Source organism: Nyctereutes procyonoides, unplaced genomic scaffold (genome assembly GCF_905146905.1).
Source record: "Nyctereutes procyonoides isolate TBG_1078 unplaced genomic scaffold, NYPRO_anot_genome, whole genome shotgun sequence".
Taxonomy (NCBI): Eukaryota; Metazoa; Chordata; class Mammalia; order Carnivora; family Canidae; genus Nyctereutes; species Nyctereutes procyonoides.
The window spans coordinates 99,533,339-99,551,164 of NW_026575125.1; the positions used below are offsets into that span (position 1 = coordinate 99,533,339).

At 41.7% G+C, this 17,826-nt stretch overlaps 1 protein-coding gene across 1 annotated transcript; it reads left to right on the forward strand.

The window, feature by feature from the left end:
- The first annotated feature begins 2,853 nt into the window (after positions 1-2,853).
- On the forward strand, positions 2,854-15,965 carry RBMX2 (RNA binding motif protein X-linked 2). The gene is made up of 6 exons (XM_055338736.1): positions 2,854-2,898; positions 3,092-3,207; positions 4,440-4,491; positions 10,500-10,629; positions 12,177-12,354; positions 12,812-15,965. Exons 1-6 carry the CDS (start codon positions 2,894-2,896, stop codon positions 13,366-13,368), a joined length of 1,038 nt encoding a protein of 345 aa, XP_055194711.1. The 5' UTR covers positions 2,854-2,893; the 3' UTR covers positions 13,369-15,965.
- The last annotated feature ends 1,861 nt before the right edge of the window (positions 15,966-17,826 follow it).

The window sequence follows — 17,826 nt, forward strand, 5'->3', positions numbered from 1 at the left end:
ACATTCTTCTCCCAAATACCCTCTGGCTTGTTCCCCCATCTCCTTGCAGGTCTCTGCCTCCATGTCACCTTATCAGGGAGGCCTTCTTTGATCCATCACCTTTAAAAAATAGCAACACTTCATCACTCTCTGTCCCCTTACCCTTCATAGCACTTTTCAACATCGCATGTATATTTATACATTTATTTTCCTTATTCCGCAACAAGAATGTAAACTCCATGAGGACAGGAACTCTCCTTGCTTTGTTCACTGATACAAACCTAGCACCTATAACTGTGTCCAGCATGTAATAGTTGCTCAATAAATATTTGTTGAATGAATGAACAAAAGACAAAAGTGAGAAAATAAAGATCATGATATCTCTGCCAAGATAACATGGCAATAAAATATGTAAGTGATATCTGGATAAAGGGAAGAAAATTCAAACAATATAGAAAGAAACAAAAGGAAGGTAAAAGCTTTTCTCCTATCCTCATCTGTTTCCCTAAAGGTTACTATATAGCTCTGTGTATTTTTAATTTCATTGACCAATAGTTGTATTGGTGGCTTGCTATGTGTGCAGAAAAGGTTTGAGGTTTGAGGTGCTGTGGGCTTAAAAATGAGGGACCTTTATTTTCCAGGATCTTACATACTTTCTGGGGAGATAACATGAAAGAACTTGAAGGAATGTGCTAATGAAACAGAACTGTGACTAGATGAGATGCATTTTATAGACATTGCAGTACCACAGTTATTAGGATCTGGTGATTGGATAGAAATCTTTGGGTGAGGAATAATAAGGACCATGGAAATATGAAACCCCTGTTTTTGTACCTGGGCAACCAGGAAAATGGTTATAGCCTTGCTTGAAATAGGGAAGTTAGGAGGGAAGGCTGTTTTGGGATGTGGTATGGTGGGAAGTGAAGAGATGAATTTAGCTAGACTCATTGTTTGACCTTGCCTTGAATGTGAGTACTGCTTTTGGCTTCCTTAGCATTGCCCATAGAACCTAAACCTGAGCTCTCCATACAGTGGGTGCCAAATGAATGTAACTAGTGGAGATCACTAAAACTTAAACAGCAAACCCTGGTCCTCCTCTCAGACACTAAGTTCAGAAGGTCCCCTGGATCCTCATCCCCTTTCCGCTTAGACTTATGGAAATCTCTAGACACCATCTGACCTACCAATTCCTACCAACTGGAGGCATGTTGTTGGAGATGTCCCAGGCAAACTGGGATTGTTTGAACTCCCAGGTTCAGAATATCTCTGCCGAACCTACTAGCTAGATAGTAGCAGTCTTCCCATGTCCTCTTCCAACTAAATTGTCCTTCCCTTTGGTTGTTCTTAATCTACTCTTTTGCTTCAGCTTCCTTTTGAAACTTCATGATGATCAAGATCCAGATGTAGCCCCATTTCTCTCATTTCACAGTTGCCTGAAGAATCCAGCCAGATAATGCTGCATGCTAGTTTACCACTTTGCAGTGGCTACTTCAACCCTACATCTAAGCAACCTCAGATTCCCAGGAGCAGATAAAACCTGTATGCAATCTGTCACTGTTTAGTTTTCATTGCCAAGATAATTCCATAAAGTTAATGAATAGCTGAGTTGGACGGGGTGGGGGCACAAACACAGAATGAATGAAGGGAAACTTTGGTGGAGAGTCTCCTGCTTTTGGCAGGATGTGGGTACATGATGAGTCATTGAAGGTACAGTTGTCATAATCCCATCATCAAAGTACTTTTATGAAATGCTTAATTTCTGGGGCTCTAAGCTGGGGCCTACACAGAGAACTACCCAGCTCTGGAACTTCACTTTTAGACCAGGCATGGTCTGATACCAGTTATTGATATGGACACATACAAGATGGATTCAAAACTTCAATATGGCTTATATCACACATCATATGCCACGATACCTTCTATGGGTTCCTCATTATTTGTGGAGTGAAATCTACCAAGCAAATATATTTTGTCTCCTTAATGATATCATTAGCTCCAGAGGGCAGAGGACTTCACCTTACATTCCTGTCTAGAGATTTTACTGTACAAGACAAATACAGATCCTCAGTAAGGACTGAGTAAGTCAACAAGACCTGATAGGTAGAGGCAGAGGACATCCTTTGAGTTAACTAATTCCTTCGAATCTCAGTTTCTTCCTCTGTACAAGGAAGGTAATTGTATGTATAGACTCCATGGGGGTAGTTATGAGGAGGGAGGGCCAGTACAAGTGAATTGCTTAGCATACAACGTAGCATATGCTCAACTATTAGCTTTCTCATTATTTATTTCTGCCTCCTGCTTAAGTAGGAGCGAGACTATGGGAAAAGGGTGAGCTCTTAGACAAATCTGGGTATTCGATCATACTGGTTAGTTGCCTATGCATTTGGATTTAAGGGAGAAAAAAATGATTTACCCTCTCACATACCTTCTTCACTTTTCTGCTGCAATTTCTGATCAGGGATGGTTTGAGGGGTGTGTGTGCGTGAGCGACTGGCTGGGAGTGGAAGCCCGAAAGGGGATTTGCACTGAGGGCAGAGCCTGGGACTACAGTTGCTAGAGCAGCACCTTTTTCAATCTCAATTCAGTAAACATTTATAGCTAGCCCAATCAATGCCAGGCGTCCTCCAGCAGCTGAGGGTCCTGTAATAAACCCGCTTCACACCCATGCCGCGTTTCACAGACGGACTAAGCGAGAAGCTAGATAAAAAGTCCCTAGGAGAGCGAAACACGCAGAGCGAGCCAAGGGCCTCTCTGCGCTACTACGCAAGCGCAGCTCCCCAGCGCGCCCGTCCTTCCGGCGTGGCGCGGCGTGAACTCCGCGGAGCCCAATGGGCGCACGGCATCAGCGCTGCGCATGCGCGACACAGACTCACCCGGAAGTTAACGTCTCCGTGCTGAGCGCGAACCTGAGGAGATGAAGTAAGGCCTCAGTTTACCTCTTAAGAAGTAGGGACCGGCCGCGGGAAGTTGCCCACCGGGGCTGGGGTGGGAGAGAGCCTGTCGGGCCGAGGGGTGGGAGAGGCGCGGAGACTGAGAACTAGCCCTCTAGTTCTGCTCTCCTTCCCTCTGGCCGGGCCACACTTAACGGCCGCTTTTCCGCCTCTCTCTGCAGCCCTTTAACTAAAGTGAAGCTGATCAACGAGCTGAATGAGCGTGAGGTCCAGCTTGGGGTGGCAGATAAGGTGTCCTGGCACTCTGAGTACAAGGACAGCGCCTGGATCTTCCTGGGTGAGGGTCATTCTCTCCTGGTGCGCTTCCTAACCTTTCAGCATTCCCGCCTTTCCTTCCTTCTGGCGTTCATCACGCACTTCGATTTCTTTGTGCTGGCTGTCCCGTAAATCCGTTTTCTGTATCTCTTTTCTCTTCCATTTCTAGTTTGCTCCTCCTGCCAAGTCAGTGACCATGATAGTTACCTTTGCCGTTCACTGTGGTCCTTGCCACTTGTTTTCAGAGACTGTTATCATACCGCGCCCCCCTGTTACATAGCTGAGGAGGCTAATGGACTTCCTTAAAGTCAAATGGGTAGTAAGTGGAACAACCAGAACTATGGGATTCTAGAACTGATTATCTTAACCACCATCTTGTATTACTGCTAGCGCCCCCCCCCCTTCTCCTTCCCTCAGAATTCATTTTCCTCATTTACTTAACTCCTGCCTTCTGTCCGTGGCCATATTGTCATCTCTGTATTCACTTGTGTCGCATCCAATAATATGACAGTTTGGTCAAAGAAGTTATTGCACCAGATATTGTGCTAAGCACTTTATGTCCATTGTTTTATTTAATTCTTACAACAGTTCTGTGAAATAAGTACTAATATCCTCATTTTACAGATGAGGAACGAAAGATTTGCAGGGGAATTTATTTCCTATGAAATGCTGAACAGTTGTCTATAGACAACCAAGGATTCCTTAGTCTGTGTGAGGTGGGGTAATAGTTTCATTTTTAAACTGATTTTGCTGTAATCTTAGCTGTGAGTTTGTGAGTTCCGGGCACCTGGGTGGATCAGTGGTTGAGCGTCTGCCTTTGGCTCAGGTTGTGATTTTGGATCCCGGTATTGAGTCCTGCATCAGGCTCCCATTTCTCCCTCTGCCTATGTCTCTGCCTCGCTTTCTGTGTCTCTCATGAATAAATAAATAAAATCTTAAAAAAAAGCAGGTGAGTTCAAGATATGTTTATGGGAACAGAGTTTTATGCTGAAAACTGTCTGCTTTGCAAGATTTTGGGTGTGGGGAGTATTTGGTTAGTGATGACACTGACCTTTCCATGAAGTTAATCACTCCTTTTGCTGCACTAGTGCCGCATCTTATATATGATTCTGTTAAATTGTCAGACTGTGAGTTCTTTGAGGGCAGGCCCTGTGGCTTACTCTTCTTTGCACCCCCATTGCTGGGCCTAGTGCATGGTATGGAGGAGATGCTTAGTAAATGTTTGTGGAACTGAAATGTGGTTTTCTCTCCTAGGAGGGCTTCCTTATGAACTGACTGAAGGGGACATCATCTGTGTGTTCTCACAGTAAGTCCTTTTTCATTTCCTGCCTTCTGGATCATCAAAGTATGCTTGCTTAATACATTTTGTGGCCTCACAAAATCTATTTGTTTTATTCTAGTCTGACTGGGCTCCCTGCATGGGGAGGGCTGGAGCTTCTGCTCTAGTCTAGATCAGCCCCAGGACATGGTTATAGAACTCCCAATATGGAAAATCCAAGAAGTTAGATGATTTAGGAGGCTGTCTTGGGGATTCTGGTCTATTTTTATTGCTTTTTAAGTGAGGCTTGTTCAGCCTGTGCCTACACCAGAATAGACTATAACTCACAGGAAGCTACCATGTTGGACTCCTTGGGCTCCTGCAAACCCAAGGGTAATCCATGATCACAGGGCCCTTCTGGCCTACACCTGCGTGGTGTTGTAGGATTAGGGCAAAGCACAGAGGAATGGGAGAAAAAGCAAAAAGTTTAGGCAGTTTTCTTGTTTCTAGATGGGTATAAGATTACTAAGCAGAGCCGGTCTCTTTACCCAGAAGCTGAGAATTATGGGCTGATGAGGAACAAGGATGAATAAGTGAACCTTATATTCTTCATTCTGCCCATAGATGAAAGCAGCAGCGTTGGGTGGGAGAGCATCTTGCACTGGTAGTGGCGGCTGGTGGGAGAGGGGCTGGGCACAACCCAGAGCTACACAGAGTGGTTAGACAGTCCATGGGGCCATAGGGACCCTGAGGGCAGAGGACTGTGGCAGAAGGATTTGGAGAAGCAAACACTGCCAGCACACCGTGGCAGAGACATTGCCATGTCTCAGGGGATGGTGGGGCCGTCCAACAGGAAGAGGACCATGGCTGAGTGGTGGGGTAGCATATGGGGGAGAGGGCCATGGAAAAGAAATTGGGCAGTACCCATGAGAGGGCCATGAGAGAGGGCTTCGGCAGCCCACTCTGGCAGAGCGCCCAAGAGAGACAGAGGCTGCTTTCTCTGACTTCTGGGCAGCTGAAAGTTTACAGCAGGTGCAGCCTGTAGTTTCCACCCCTTATGATACCTCTGTCTGGTCCAGCCTTCATAGGGGCTGTTTTTGTCTTATTTGCATTGAGTGATGATCAGCTAGTGTGTTTGCTTATTCTAATTCTCTATTCTGGCTGTATACCTTGCTCTCCATGAAGATTGTCTTTGCCATTGGTAACAGTGGTTTTCAAAAAATGTTTTGTTTTCTGATTATCAAGGTAATGTATAATCATTATAGAACATTTGGCAAAAAAGGAAAAGCATAAAGAAGAAAATAGAACGTACTTTAAGGAAAAACTTAACATTTTGGTGTATTTCTTTATCATCTTTTTTTAATCTTTTTTTTAAAATGTTGGGTATTCTAATATTTTGCTGTTATAAATTGTATTACACTATACATTGTAGAATATATATCCTTTGTATGCATTCCTGATAGTTTCCATAGTGAAATTACTAGGTCAATATGTTAGCATTTTTCAGATGTTTTATGAATATGGTCAAATTGCTCTCTGAGAAGTTTGTACCAGTTTCTACTCTAACTAGAATGCCCATTTTTTTTTTTTGGAATCCTAATTGGCAGTGGTTATTTTTAAGATACTTGTATGGTTTCTCATTATGATTTTACTTTGCCTTTATTTAATCATCAGTGAGTTAGAGAATCTTTTCATAGATGTACATGCCATTATTTCTTGTTTTTTTTTTTTTTTTTTTTTAAGATGTCTTTTCGTGTCCTTTGCTTGTTTTCTTCTATTGGTGTGTTCCTCATTTTCTTTGTGATTTTACAAAAACTCTTAGTGGCTTTAATTCTGTTATACCACTTTGTCATGTGTTGTTTACTGTGGACTTACTTTACTTAATTTGATGTGTTATACTACATTGCCATCATTATTTCTTCATGCTCCAGTTGTCCCAATTTGGTCTATAGGAGTCTGTTTAAATGTGTTCTTGGGGGGATCCCTGGGTGGCTCAGCGGTTTAGCTCCTGCCTTGAGCCCAGGGCATGATCCTGGAGTCTCGGGATCGAGTCCCACATCAGGCTTCCTCATGGAGCCTGTTTCTCCCTCTGCCTGTGTCTCTGCCTCTCTCTCTCTCTCTCTCTCTCTCATAAATAAATAAAATCTTTTATAAAAAAATAAACGTGTTCTTATATTTTTTTCTTTTACTTTTTATTTTGAGATTATTTCAGGCTTAAAATAGGAAAATTATGTAAAGTGATATGAAGAATGCCTGTTTCCCCTTCGCTTAGAGTCCCCAGATGTTAACATTTTACCACATTTGCTTTGTCATTATTTCTCCCCATGTATACCTATTATTTTTTCTGAACCATTTGAGAGTTGCAGACATGTTGCTCATTAATCCCTAAATTCTTCAATATGCATTTTCCCCCCAAATAAGGGCATTCTCTTGTTTAACTTCAGTATGGTTAGCAAATTCAGGAAGTTAACACTGATACAATATTATTATCTAATCTGTGGACTTTATTTGACTTCACCAGTTGTCCAGATGATCTTTATAGCAAAAGGAAAAAAATTGCTTTCTGGTCCTTTATCTGTGATATGAGTTGTTAGTATTTTCTCCTATTTTGTCATTTGTCTTTTGACTTTGTTCTGATGTTTTTCTGTGCAAAACTTAAATTTTTTATTCATTTATGTGTTTAAATTATATGGTAAAATTGACTTTTTTTTGGGGGGGGTAAAATTGACTTTTTAAAAAAGATTTTTATTTATTTGTGTGTGTGTGAGAGAGAGAGAGAGAGAGAGAGAGAGAGAGAGAGAGGCAGAGATACAAGCATAGGGAGAAGCAGGCTCCATGCAGGGAGCCTGACGTGGGACTCTATCCTGGGTCTCCAGGATCAGGCCCTGGGCTGAAGGTGGCACTAAACTGCTGAGCCACCCGGGCTGCCCTAAAATTGACTTTTTTAGGGGGTGTAGAGTCCTGTGAGCTTTTTTTTATAACTTTTTTTTTAAATTTTTATTTATTTACTTATGATAGTCACAGAGAGAGAGAGAGAGAGGGAGGCAGAGACACAGGCAGAAGGAGAAGCAGGCTCCATACACCGGGAGCCCGATATGGGACTCGATCCCGGGTCTCCAGGATCGCGCCCCGGGTCAAAGGCAGGCGCTAAACCGCTGCGCCACCCAGGGATCCCCCTGTGAGCTTTTTTTTAAAAAAGATTTTATTAATTTATGAGAGACCGAGAGAGGCAGAGACATAGGCAGAGGGAGAAGCAGGCTCCCTGAGGGGAGCCTGATTTGGGACTCCATCCCAGGACCCTGGGATTATGCTCTGAGCTGAAGGCACATGCTCAGCCACTGAGCCACCCAGGTATCTCAGTCCCGTGAGCTTTAATACGTGCATAGATTTGTATAGTCACCCCCACAATTAGGATGAAGATAATTCCATCTCCCCAGAAACTCCTTTGTGCTGACTCTTTACAGTCTCATGCTCTGGTGTTTTATATGGCCAAATTTATCAGTCTTTTTTTTATTGCTTCTGAATTTTGGGTCATAATTAGATAGATGGGTAGGTAGGGAGAAATACTGTCCTCTCTTGTAGTACTTGTATGGTTTCAATTTTATGCATTGAAATCTGATCCATTTAGAGTTATTCTTATGTATAGTGTGAGACATGGATCCAATTTCAGGTTTTTTTCCAATGGGTATCCAGTTCCCACATTTATAAAAAAGTCCATATTTTCCCCCAGCAAATTGGGATGTCACACTTATATTACTAATTTTTCCATATATACTTGAGTCTCTTTCTTGGCTTTCTATTGTGTTCTTTTGGTCTGTCTTTCTCTTCATGTGCTAGTACCACATTAACTAATCATAGAATTTTTTAGTATGTTTAATGTCTAGCAGAGTTACGCTCCCTCATTGTTCTTTTTTGAAAATTTTCTATCTATTCTTACATGCTCATTTTTCCACAAGAACTTCAGAATTATCCAGCTCCAGGAAAATAAAACACAACCTGTACTATATTACATTTAAGTATTAACTTGGGGGAGGATGTTGCTATCTATATGATGTTGTGTCATCCTATCCAAAAATAAGAGATGTTTTTATATTTGTCTAAATCTATGTGTGTGTCTTTCAGTTTTAAAAAGTTTTCTCTATGTAGACTTTGTACACTGTTTATTGTTAACTTTATTTCTAAGTATTTTATCTTTGTTGCTAATTCAAATGGGGTTTTTCTTTTTTGGGGGGTTTTTCTTTGATTACATATCTTCTGATTATTGTTTGTACGTAAGAGAGTTTTATTTTTTTAACTTTATATCCTGTGACCTTACTGAATTATTATACTGTTTGTTTTTATTATTGTTCATGATTGATTTGCTTGGGTTTTCTATCCAGAGTATTATATATAATCTTCAAATAGAGATAGTTTTAGTTTTTTTTTTTTACATTTTTTGCATGTTTTCTCCTAATTGCATTGGCCTATACCTACTGTACTAAACAGTGTGAAATAGTTCCTGACCTAAGCTGAATCAGCTCCAGTACAGATTTCCCCTGCTCTCTGAAGGTAGACTGTTCTACGAAAGCTTTCTAAGCTAAAAATGCGTGAAGTGGTGAAGCAGTTACCATAATCATAAAAGCAAAAATCCTCTTCACCTTTCTTCCAGTTAGTGAAAACAGGGACTAAGTACGTGTTTTGTAAAAGCAAAGTGGCATAAAGTGAACCTTCGGGTAGCGGGGGAAACCTGTATTTTGTTAGGTAAGATACAAGATATCTGGCCCAGATGTATGTGTATGATTGTGTTATTAAGTATCCATCAATTCTTGTTTTATTTTTATGACTCTACCTTTTAATTTATGAATCTTTAACTTATCTGGAATTTAACTTTGTATAAGGAATAAGGTAGATTTTTTTCTATTTTCTATTTAATTTCTGCTTTTATCTTTATTAACTCCCATCTGCTTTCCTTAGATTTATTTTCTTTTACATTCATTGTGCCTTTTTATTTTATTTTTAAATATTTATTTAACGAGCGAGAGAGAGAGATCTTGAGTAGAGGGGAAGGGCAGAGGGAGAAACGGACTCCCTCCAGAGCTGGGAGCCCAACACAGGACTTGATCCCAGGAGTCTGGGATCATGAGCTGAGCTGAAGGCAAATGCTTGACTGACTGAGCCACCTATGTGCCTCCTATTCTACCTTTTTAACAGTAAAATTCTTTAAGGTTACAGATTTTCCTGAGTGTAGTTTTAGCTGCATCTTGTAAGTTTTGGTATATATTCTCATTTGTGTTATTTTTTAAATAGTCTACCATTGATTTTTTTTTTATTTCAATTTCTCTTTCATCCAGTTGTTAGGAGAATAGGCTTCAAGTTCTAGCTTGTAGGGTATTTTTTATTTAAAATATTATTTCCAGCTGTATAGCATTGTGATTGGAGAACATGTTCTGTTTTTGGAGGTGATTTAAGTTTATTCTATAGTCCATTTTAATACATGTTTCATGGATTCTTGAAATGGTACTCTTTTTGTAAGATTCAAATATATCCACTAGTTTAACATTAATATTTATTAACAACATAATTGTTATATTATTGTTTATATTAATGTTATAATTATATGTTGGTATTAATTCCTCTGACCTTATTTTTTTCAGCTTTATGTGTTATAAACTTAAAGTGGTATGCTAAAATATAACTTTTGTTATTAGTTTCTCTTGGAATTTCTAAGAGTTTCTTAAGTTAAAATTTTTGACTTGTGAACTTATGTATAAAGTTTCATGACATATTTTTGTAATATATTAGGACCTTTTTTAGTGTAAAAGAGCTCTCTTAGTCCTGCTTAAGGGGAACTATTTTTTTTTTTGGCCTTGAATTCATCTTCGATCTTAATATTACCACTCATTTTGTAATTGGATGTTCCTGCTCTGTCCTTGTCTAATTTTTATTTTTAACTTTATGTCATCTTTTCCTAGATGTATCTCTTGTATAGATTATATTATTTGAATTGTTTTGTCATTCAATCTGAAAGTTTTTGCATTTTAAATCAATAGTGTCTTACTCTTTTATAAAATAAATAGATATGGGGAGATTGTTAACATTAATCTGGTACGGGACAAGAAGACTGGGAAATCCAAAGGATTCTGTTTCCTTTGCTATGAAGACCAGAGGAGCACAATTTTGGCTGTTGACAATTTTAATGGAATCAAGGTGAGTGTGTTCACTAAGCAGGATCTGGCTGGACTTTTCCTGTATGTAAGGGTTCGATTTAATTTCCCACCTGATTGCCCCAAGTTCAAGGACAGTACTAGTCACCTGGATGTGATGAGGGTTGTAGAGGTGTGGGGACATACTGACCAGGAAATGATCCCAGGAAATAATTTCATTGGCTTATGACCATGGTGACACTTGTTCCTTTTCCTCATGTTCATCTTCCCAGGAACATAGGTACCATGTCCCTCACCCCCAACCAAGCCTCTGGTTTCTCACCTTTCCATTCTCACACCCTACTCTCATCTCTGATGTATTGGGCAGTAAAAAGACTAGCAAATACTGCTCTTCCATGCTATGCTGTGTCAGAGGATTTGGCGCTCTCTTATGGCTTCATCCTCTAAGATATAGCTTTGTGTGTCTGTCCTATGTCTCCATTGACTTAGCATGCCTGGGCCTTGGAATTCTCTAGATGAAGTCTGATGACAAATTCTACAAAAGTAACTAATTCAGAAGTTTTCCCTTGTCTGTTCCCTCTCAGACCACTCTTGGCCAGAGAAGGTGATAGACAAGTCTGGCTTGTCTGTGCTCTCCCTGGTTCCTCTGCTTATTTAGGAAAAGCACTGCAGTTAGATAAGCATTTTTTATAGATTTGGGGGTGACTTTGGACTTGGAGAATTTGTCACTGATTGCAGCAGTATGGAACAGCTGAAAATCTCCATGAAAGGGAGATTTTCTAAAATGTTTTCAAAAGGGGAATAGGAAAGATGACCTTTAAGTTCAGGCTTAAAGGTAAGAATGAAACTCTGTTCTTGTATAGGAACAATAAAAGCCAGACATAAACTTTTGGATGATTTTTGCCTATAGAATACGTCTGTATCTGCCTATTTTTAAGTGAGGGGCTAATTTTTTGTTGTTCACCCAGAGAGTTGTGATCCACAGCATAAATGAGTGTGAGCCAGTTGTTCCAGTATGGTGGGGGTAGAGCAAGGCGTGAGAGCTTAGGAAAACAAATTCCTTCCCCTTTCCCAAATATTGGTCTGCCTTGACCTCATCCTAATTGCTGTATCAAGAAAACAGCTGTAGTGCTGCACTCGCTTCAGGAGTTCTTTCTAACTGCCAGGCCATGGTATGTTTTACTGCAAATTAATGTGATTGAGGGTAATTCATTGTTTATGCATGTAAATTCTCAGTTTTCCCTGCTGCTTGTGCTTTGGGGCAGTACTGCTGAGCATTTTTTCATTTAATTGCATATGTAGAACCTGAAGGTTATTGTGTGGCACCCTGGGGTAAACTGAGGAGGCTGCCTGGTAGAGTTGCCTCAGGGACTCCAGCTGCCTACCTGGTTGCCCCAGGGGCTGGGCAGATTATTATCTAGGTACATGTGCTGTGACATACCAGTTGGGCAGGTCTGGCTTAGAGATTTCCCCAGAAATAGAATTAGCAGGAAGGTAAAGGGTGTGGTTTGAACCATGGCTTTCTGCAGCTGGGTTCAAATAGTTCAGAAGTAGGGCCCTCTCTGCTGAAGCATTGCCTGTCTGTCTTAGATCAAAGGAAGAACTATCCGAGTGGATCATGTGTCTAACTATCGGGCTCCTAAGGACTCAGAAGAAATGGACGATGTGACCAAAGAGCTCCAGGAGAAGGGCTGTGGGGCTCACACCCCCTCCGTGAGTTCATCTGAGGGTTCCGAAGATGACAAACCCACAAAAAAATACAAAAAAGGTAAAGCACTAAGACCTGAGAGAAGATTCTGGGCAGTCTTAGTGTTTGCTCCTCCTAGCATTCACTAAGAATTGGTAATCAGTTATTAGGTGTGAAGAGGAAGGGTGTGGGGAACCTTATAGTAATTGGGAAAGGAGAGGTATCAGTGGAAGACTAATATCATGGGCTGAATTCTGTTTCCCATTTCATATGTTGGAGTCCTAATCCCTCGAGACCTTAGAATGTGACTGTATTTGGAGGTCGGGTCTTTAGAAAGGTAATTTGGGGTGAGGATTGCCTTATCCAGTGACTTGACCTATCAAGGGGGACAGTTGTCCAAGTTGACTTCTCACAGATGCTTTTCTGGAAGTATAGATTATGAGTGCTTCCCAATGCTACCAGCAGTGCTTTCCTTTGGCATACCCTCCCCCTTCCCCCTCTTCCTTTCCTTATTGGTTGTGCCCCTTTTTCCCTCCAGACAAAAAGGAGAAAAAGAGAAGAAAGAAAGACAAAGAGAAGACTGACCAGGAAGTACAGGCAGAGCAGCCAGTCTCCTCTTCATCCCCCAAAAACCAGATGGAAAAGGAAAAGGATGACCCTGGCTCTAAAAAGCACAGCACCAAGAACCCAGAGAGGGGTCAGAAGTCAGAACCCAGAGAGGTGCGCAAGCACCACCACAGCTCTCCCGAGGTCAAGACCACCTGCCGCAGCAGAGCAGAGGACAGAGAGAGGGAGCCGAGGAAGGAGAAGCCCAGGCACGAACGTAGGTCCTCAAGCAGGAGGAAAGAAAGAGAAGAAAAGAACAGAGATAGAGAGAGAGAGAAGGATAGAGAGAGAGAAAGAGAGAGAGACAGAGACAGAGACAGAGACAGAGGCCGAAGCTCAGACACGCATTCCAGCCGGCACAATGGGCGTTCTGAGGGGCATAGCCGGAGAGGTAGAAGCAGGAGCCGAGAGAGATCGCACAGGCATAAGAGGGCCCGGCACTCGCGTGACCGGGACTCCTCCAACCCCAGTGACCGCAGGCACCACTGAAGCTGCGGCCTGTTTGACAGTCTACTAGTACTGGAAATAGACTTGATCTTGAAAATGCAGTCATACTCAATTACACTTTTACTGTTACTGTGAGTAAAATCTCTGGGCTAAATTCTTCAAATCCCTTGAGTATGAGAGTCATCGAGAGCTGTAGTCTTAACAGCCACATATCCTATACTTTTGACAAAATCCATTGTTCCTGGGAACATGCTCAGGACTTAAATTTGGTTTCGTAAATATGGCCCTTGAATTTACGACCCCAGTTTATGACATAATTGCCAGGAAAGGGGAAATACCAGGCAATCTAGGGATTCTAGTCTTTGTGCTAGATGTTTAGGTGGCAAGCCAGTTGGCAGGTATAGCCATAGAATAGAAGAGTGTGGTTTAACTAGATTTGGACAGCTTGATGGGAAGGGGATAGTGATTCTTAACACCAGCCCCCTCTCTCTGCCCCCTGCCCTCCTTTAAAACATTTTTTAAACATCTGTTTTTCAATGTCCATGCACCGCCTCACTATTTATTTATTTATTTATTTATTTAGATCGAGGTGAAATTCACATAACATCAGATTAACCATTTTAAAGGGAATGATCCAGTGGCCTTTGGTACCTTCACAGTGTTGTAAAACCACCACTCCTGTGTAGTTCTAAAACATTTCCATCACTCCAGAATGAAACGCTGTGCCCATTAAGCAGTTACTCTCCATTCCCCCCTCTTTGTCTCTGTCAGCCACCAATCTGCTTTTCATTCCTATAGAACTACCTATTCTGCACATTTTATGCAAGTGGAATCGTACAATATATGGCCTTTTGTGTTTGGTGTCTTTCACTTAGTATATTTTTGAGGTTCATCCATGTTGCGGCATGGATCAGTACTTTGTTCCTTTTTATGGCTATCCATGGCATGGATAGACCACATTTCGTTTATCCATTCCTTGGTGGATGGACATTTGGATTGTTTCTACCTTTTGGCTAGCCAGCTGTGTTTCCACATTTCAGACACGCCAGGCCACTTTTGGGCCATTTCCTTTTCAAGTAGCTGTTCTTGCTGAGATGGGAACACTTTGTCAGCTTCATTGCGTATCTCTCTGGTCGCCTTGACAGGTTTTTTGTTTTTGTTTTTTTTCTCATTTTGAGAACCTTGTCCTTTTAGTTTTTCAGTCAGTCCCTTATTGAGTTAGGTAGGAATTAGTTTGCAGGACCATAACACCGCTGCTGAATTACTAAGCTTGCACTTCTGACCCTTTAAACAAAGGAACAGAGCTTTAATAGTGAGCACATTTAATTAGTTTACTTGGTATGTTAGTTTGGGTCCAAGATTAGATGTGCAAGAGACTTTGTTTTTAGGAGAAAATGCCCATGAAAGAAAATGGGAAAGGAGGCTGGAGAAGTCTGGAAAAGCAGTCAGACTCTGATAGAAGTCTAACCTCTGGAGAAGAGGGAAGGCAAGAAGGAAGGTTGGGTAGGAAAAAGGCTTAAACTGCTATGGAGTTGTGAGAATGTTTGAGCAAGACCAGTGAAATGGGAGTCCTAGAGCCAAAGCACCTGTCAGAGGATTCCCACTAGATCAGCTTTGGTAAGCAGGAGTCCTTGCTCTTGGGCCATGGCACTCTCTTTATGTGTCCATCATCCCAGTTGTGTAGTAGCCACTGACAAAAGGCCTATGCACCTCAGTCATTTTGTTTGCCTGGCAGTTTAGTGCCTCTTCCGTGGTGGATGCTCTGATGAATGTTAGCATGTGATACAAAAGTATTCACACTTTGCCTTATCTCTCACATGTCAGTCCACAGTTTTTACACCATACCTCCTTGTCTCTAATTTTTACCTCTTGTCCTTCCAGTCTCTCAACTGGATGGCCAGGCCACTGGCCACTGCCCAGGAGTCTGTGTATACCCAATAAAGAGTCTCACATTATGCCTCTTCTTTTACACCAAGTCAGGTGTACTACGTTAGATCCCATTCATTGGAAGATGTTTCCTTCTCCACCCCTGACTGTGGCGGTAAGGCAGATACCATTCATCATCACTTTGTGTCCACATACTGAACGAACCCACATAAAAACCAAGCTCAAGCTGTTTTCTGCCTCAGCTGGTCATACAGGGACCCCCATTTGGCTAGAGGTGCAAAGATAGAGGGGCTACCATTCTTTGCATCTTCTAGGTTTTTAATAGTAGCACTGATCTACTCTGGCTCCACTGAGATGTAATATTGTTTTGATTTATGTATCAATTAGGGTTTTACCAGGAAAATAACCAGTAGGATATGTATATCTTGCTGTAAGCCAATTCCTAATGAGAAAACATGCAGGCATACCTCATTTTATTATGCTTTGCTTAATTGTGTTTCACAGATAAACTGTGGTTGTTTTTGTTTTGTTTTTTGTTTTTTTTTTCAAAGTAAGGGTTTGTGGCAACCCTGTGTGAAACAAGTCTCAGTGTCATTTTTCCAACAGCATTTTCTTCGTTTCTCAGATTTTGATAATCACATTTCAAACTTTTTCATTATTATTACATTTGTTACAGTAATCTGTGATTGATGGTTTTGATTTACTGAAAGCTCAGATATTGGTTAGCATTTTTTAGCAATAAAGTATTTTTAAATTAAGATATGTTCATTGTTTTTTTTACATACAATGCTATTGCATACTTAGTAAACTATAGTGTAAACATAAATTTATATGCACTGGGAAATGAAAAGATACATGTGACTTGCTTTATTGTGATACTCGCTTTATTGTGGTCTGGAACTAAACCCCCAATAGCTCTGAGGTTTGCCTGTGTGTGTATGTGTGTATGTGTATGGCAAGGAATTGAATTATGCAATTGTGTGGACTGGTTAGGCAAGTCTGAAATTTATAGGGCGGGACAGCAGGCTGGAAACGCTTGGGCAGTAGCTGATACTGCAGTCCATAGGCAGAATTTCTTCAGGGAAATCGTAGTTTTGCTATTAGGTTCTTCAACTAATTAGATAAGGCCCACCCTGATTATCAAGGATAATCTCTTGAAAATCAACTGATGGTAGATGTTAATCACATCTATGAAATACTTGCATAGCAACACCTAGATTGTTGTTTGATTGACTAGTTGGGTACTACAGCCTGAGCCAAGTTGACACAGATAAGTAACCATTCAATGTATTCTTGTCCAAGGTGGAGGAGAACAGTTTTAGAGGTTTCCGCTTGACTTTCCTCACTGTGACAGCTCCTGCCCTACAAGCCAGGGACGCATGTGGGGAATACTCTTTAAGTACCAACTCAATTCCAGTTACATACTTGAGGAGTGGGAAATGACCACTAGGTCTGCAGGCCCCCCTGTGAGTCTTGTTTGAGGCCAAGACTTCAGTGATTACTCAGCCCTGGAGCCCCCAGTCAAATAGGGCCATGATCATGCTTCAGGTGTCTAGGTATCAATGTTAACTTTGATCTTGAGTCCAGTATTCCTTGAGTGTCTGGCTGTCTCCCCAGTGTACAGACACTGATGTAAGTGACTATAGGTCCCATTAGGGGAGGTCCTGGGGCATATATGTCATTGTTCTTCCTTCTAGGGACCCAGTTACCTCTTCCAGGTCTGGAAACTGAGCAAGAAATTAGGACTTTTCATTGGAGAAACCTCCCTCAAACCTCTGCTCCTCCACTGTTGTCTTTTTCAGCTTGTAGATCTTGATACCCTTGCTGGCTTTCCATCTGTATCATTTCTAGGGACACAGTCCATTTGCCATCTCTGCAACTCCCTGTAGGTAAACTTCCTTGGCTGCCCCTCAGGCCTTGTGGTTGTTTTTGGTATTTGTAGCCTCCTGGCTCTTGGTAGGTTGTGCCTCTACCTGTTCTCTGTTACTCCGGTGCCCAGTTCCGTGATGGTCTCTTACTGTCATCCCTGACCTACAGAGGAGGTCACCTCTGAATGTAGTGATGCTGATGCCCCTTTGGCCACTGCCTTCCTGATGGCCTTGGTAAATGAGGTGTCTGCTGCCTCCCCTTGTGGAACACTACTCTGTAATGTGGTTTTTGACCTCATGCAATCTCTCCACTGCAGTGTGTCCGCTACCCTCTGCTTTTCCATTCCTTTTGCCATTTGTCAGGACAGCTCAGACATTCCTACGTTGCTCAGTGGTAACCATTGCTTTCTCCAGGCCTCTAAGAACCACCTTAGTAGAGACTTCATATCCCCTGTGGGCCCTTACCAGGGGATTAAATCTGTATTCTGAGAATGTGCTCCCAAGTTTGAATTTTTGCTCTTCTGCCCCTCTTGATACAGCACTCTTGAAATCCAACCCCAGGGCTTCCTTGATTCCTGTCAGTATCTGTCAGCTAATTCTTGCAGTTCTTTGGTGTAGACTTTCTTCTCTTAATTAGACTCAGGACTAATGTGGCCAGGTTATGCTGGGATTTAATCCTAATTAGCAGTTTAGTAACCAGAAGAGGGGCTGGACACAGCCTCTTAGAGGGGAACACAAGTTGCCT

Bases quoted from the DNA above. Each gene is read 5' to 3' on its own strand.
- RBMX2 (XM_055338736.1), top strand. The intron at 3,208-4,439 runs GTGAGGGTCATT...TTTCTCTCCTAG, and splicing joins CAGCGCCTGGATCTTCCTGG to GAGGGCTTCCTTATGAACTG. The intron at 4,492-10,499 runs GTAAGTCCTTTT...TAAAATAAATAG, and splicing joins ATCATCTGTGTGTTCTCACA to ATATGGGGAGATTGTTAACA.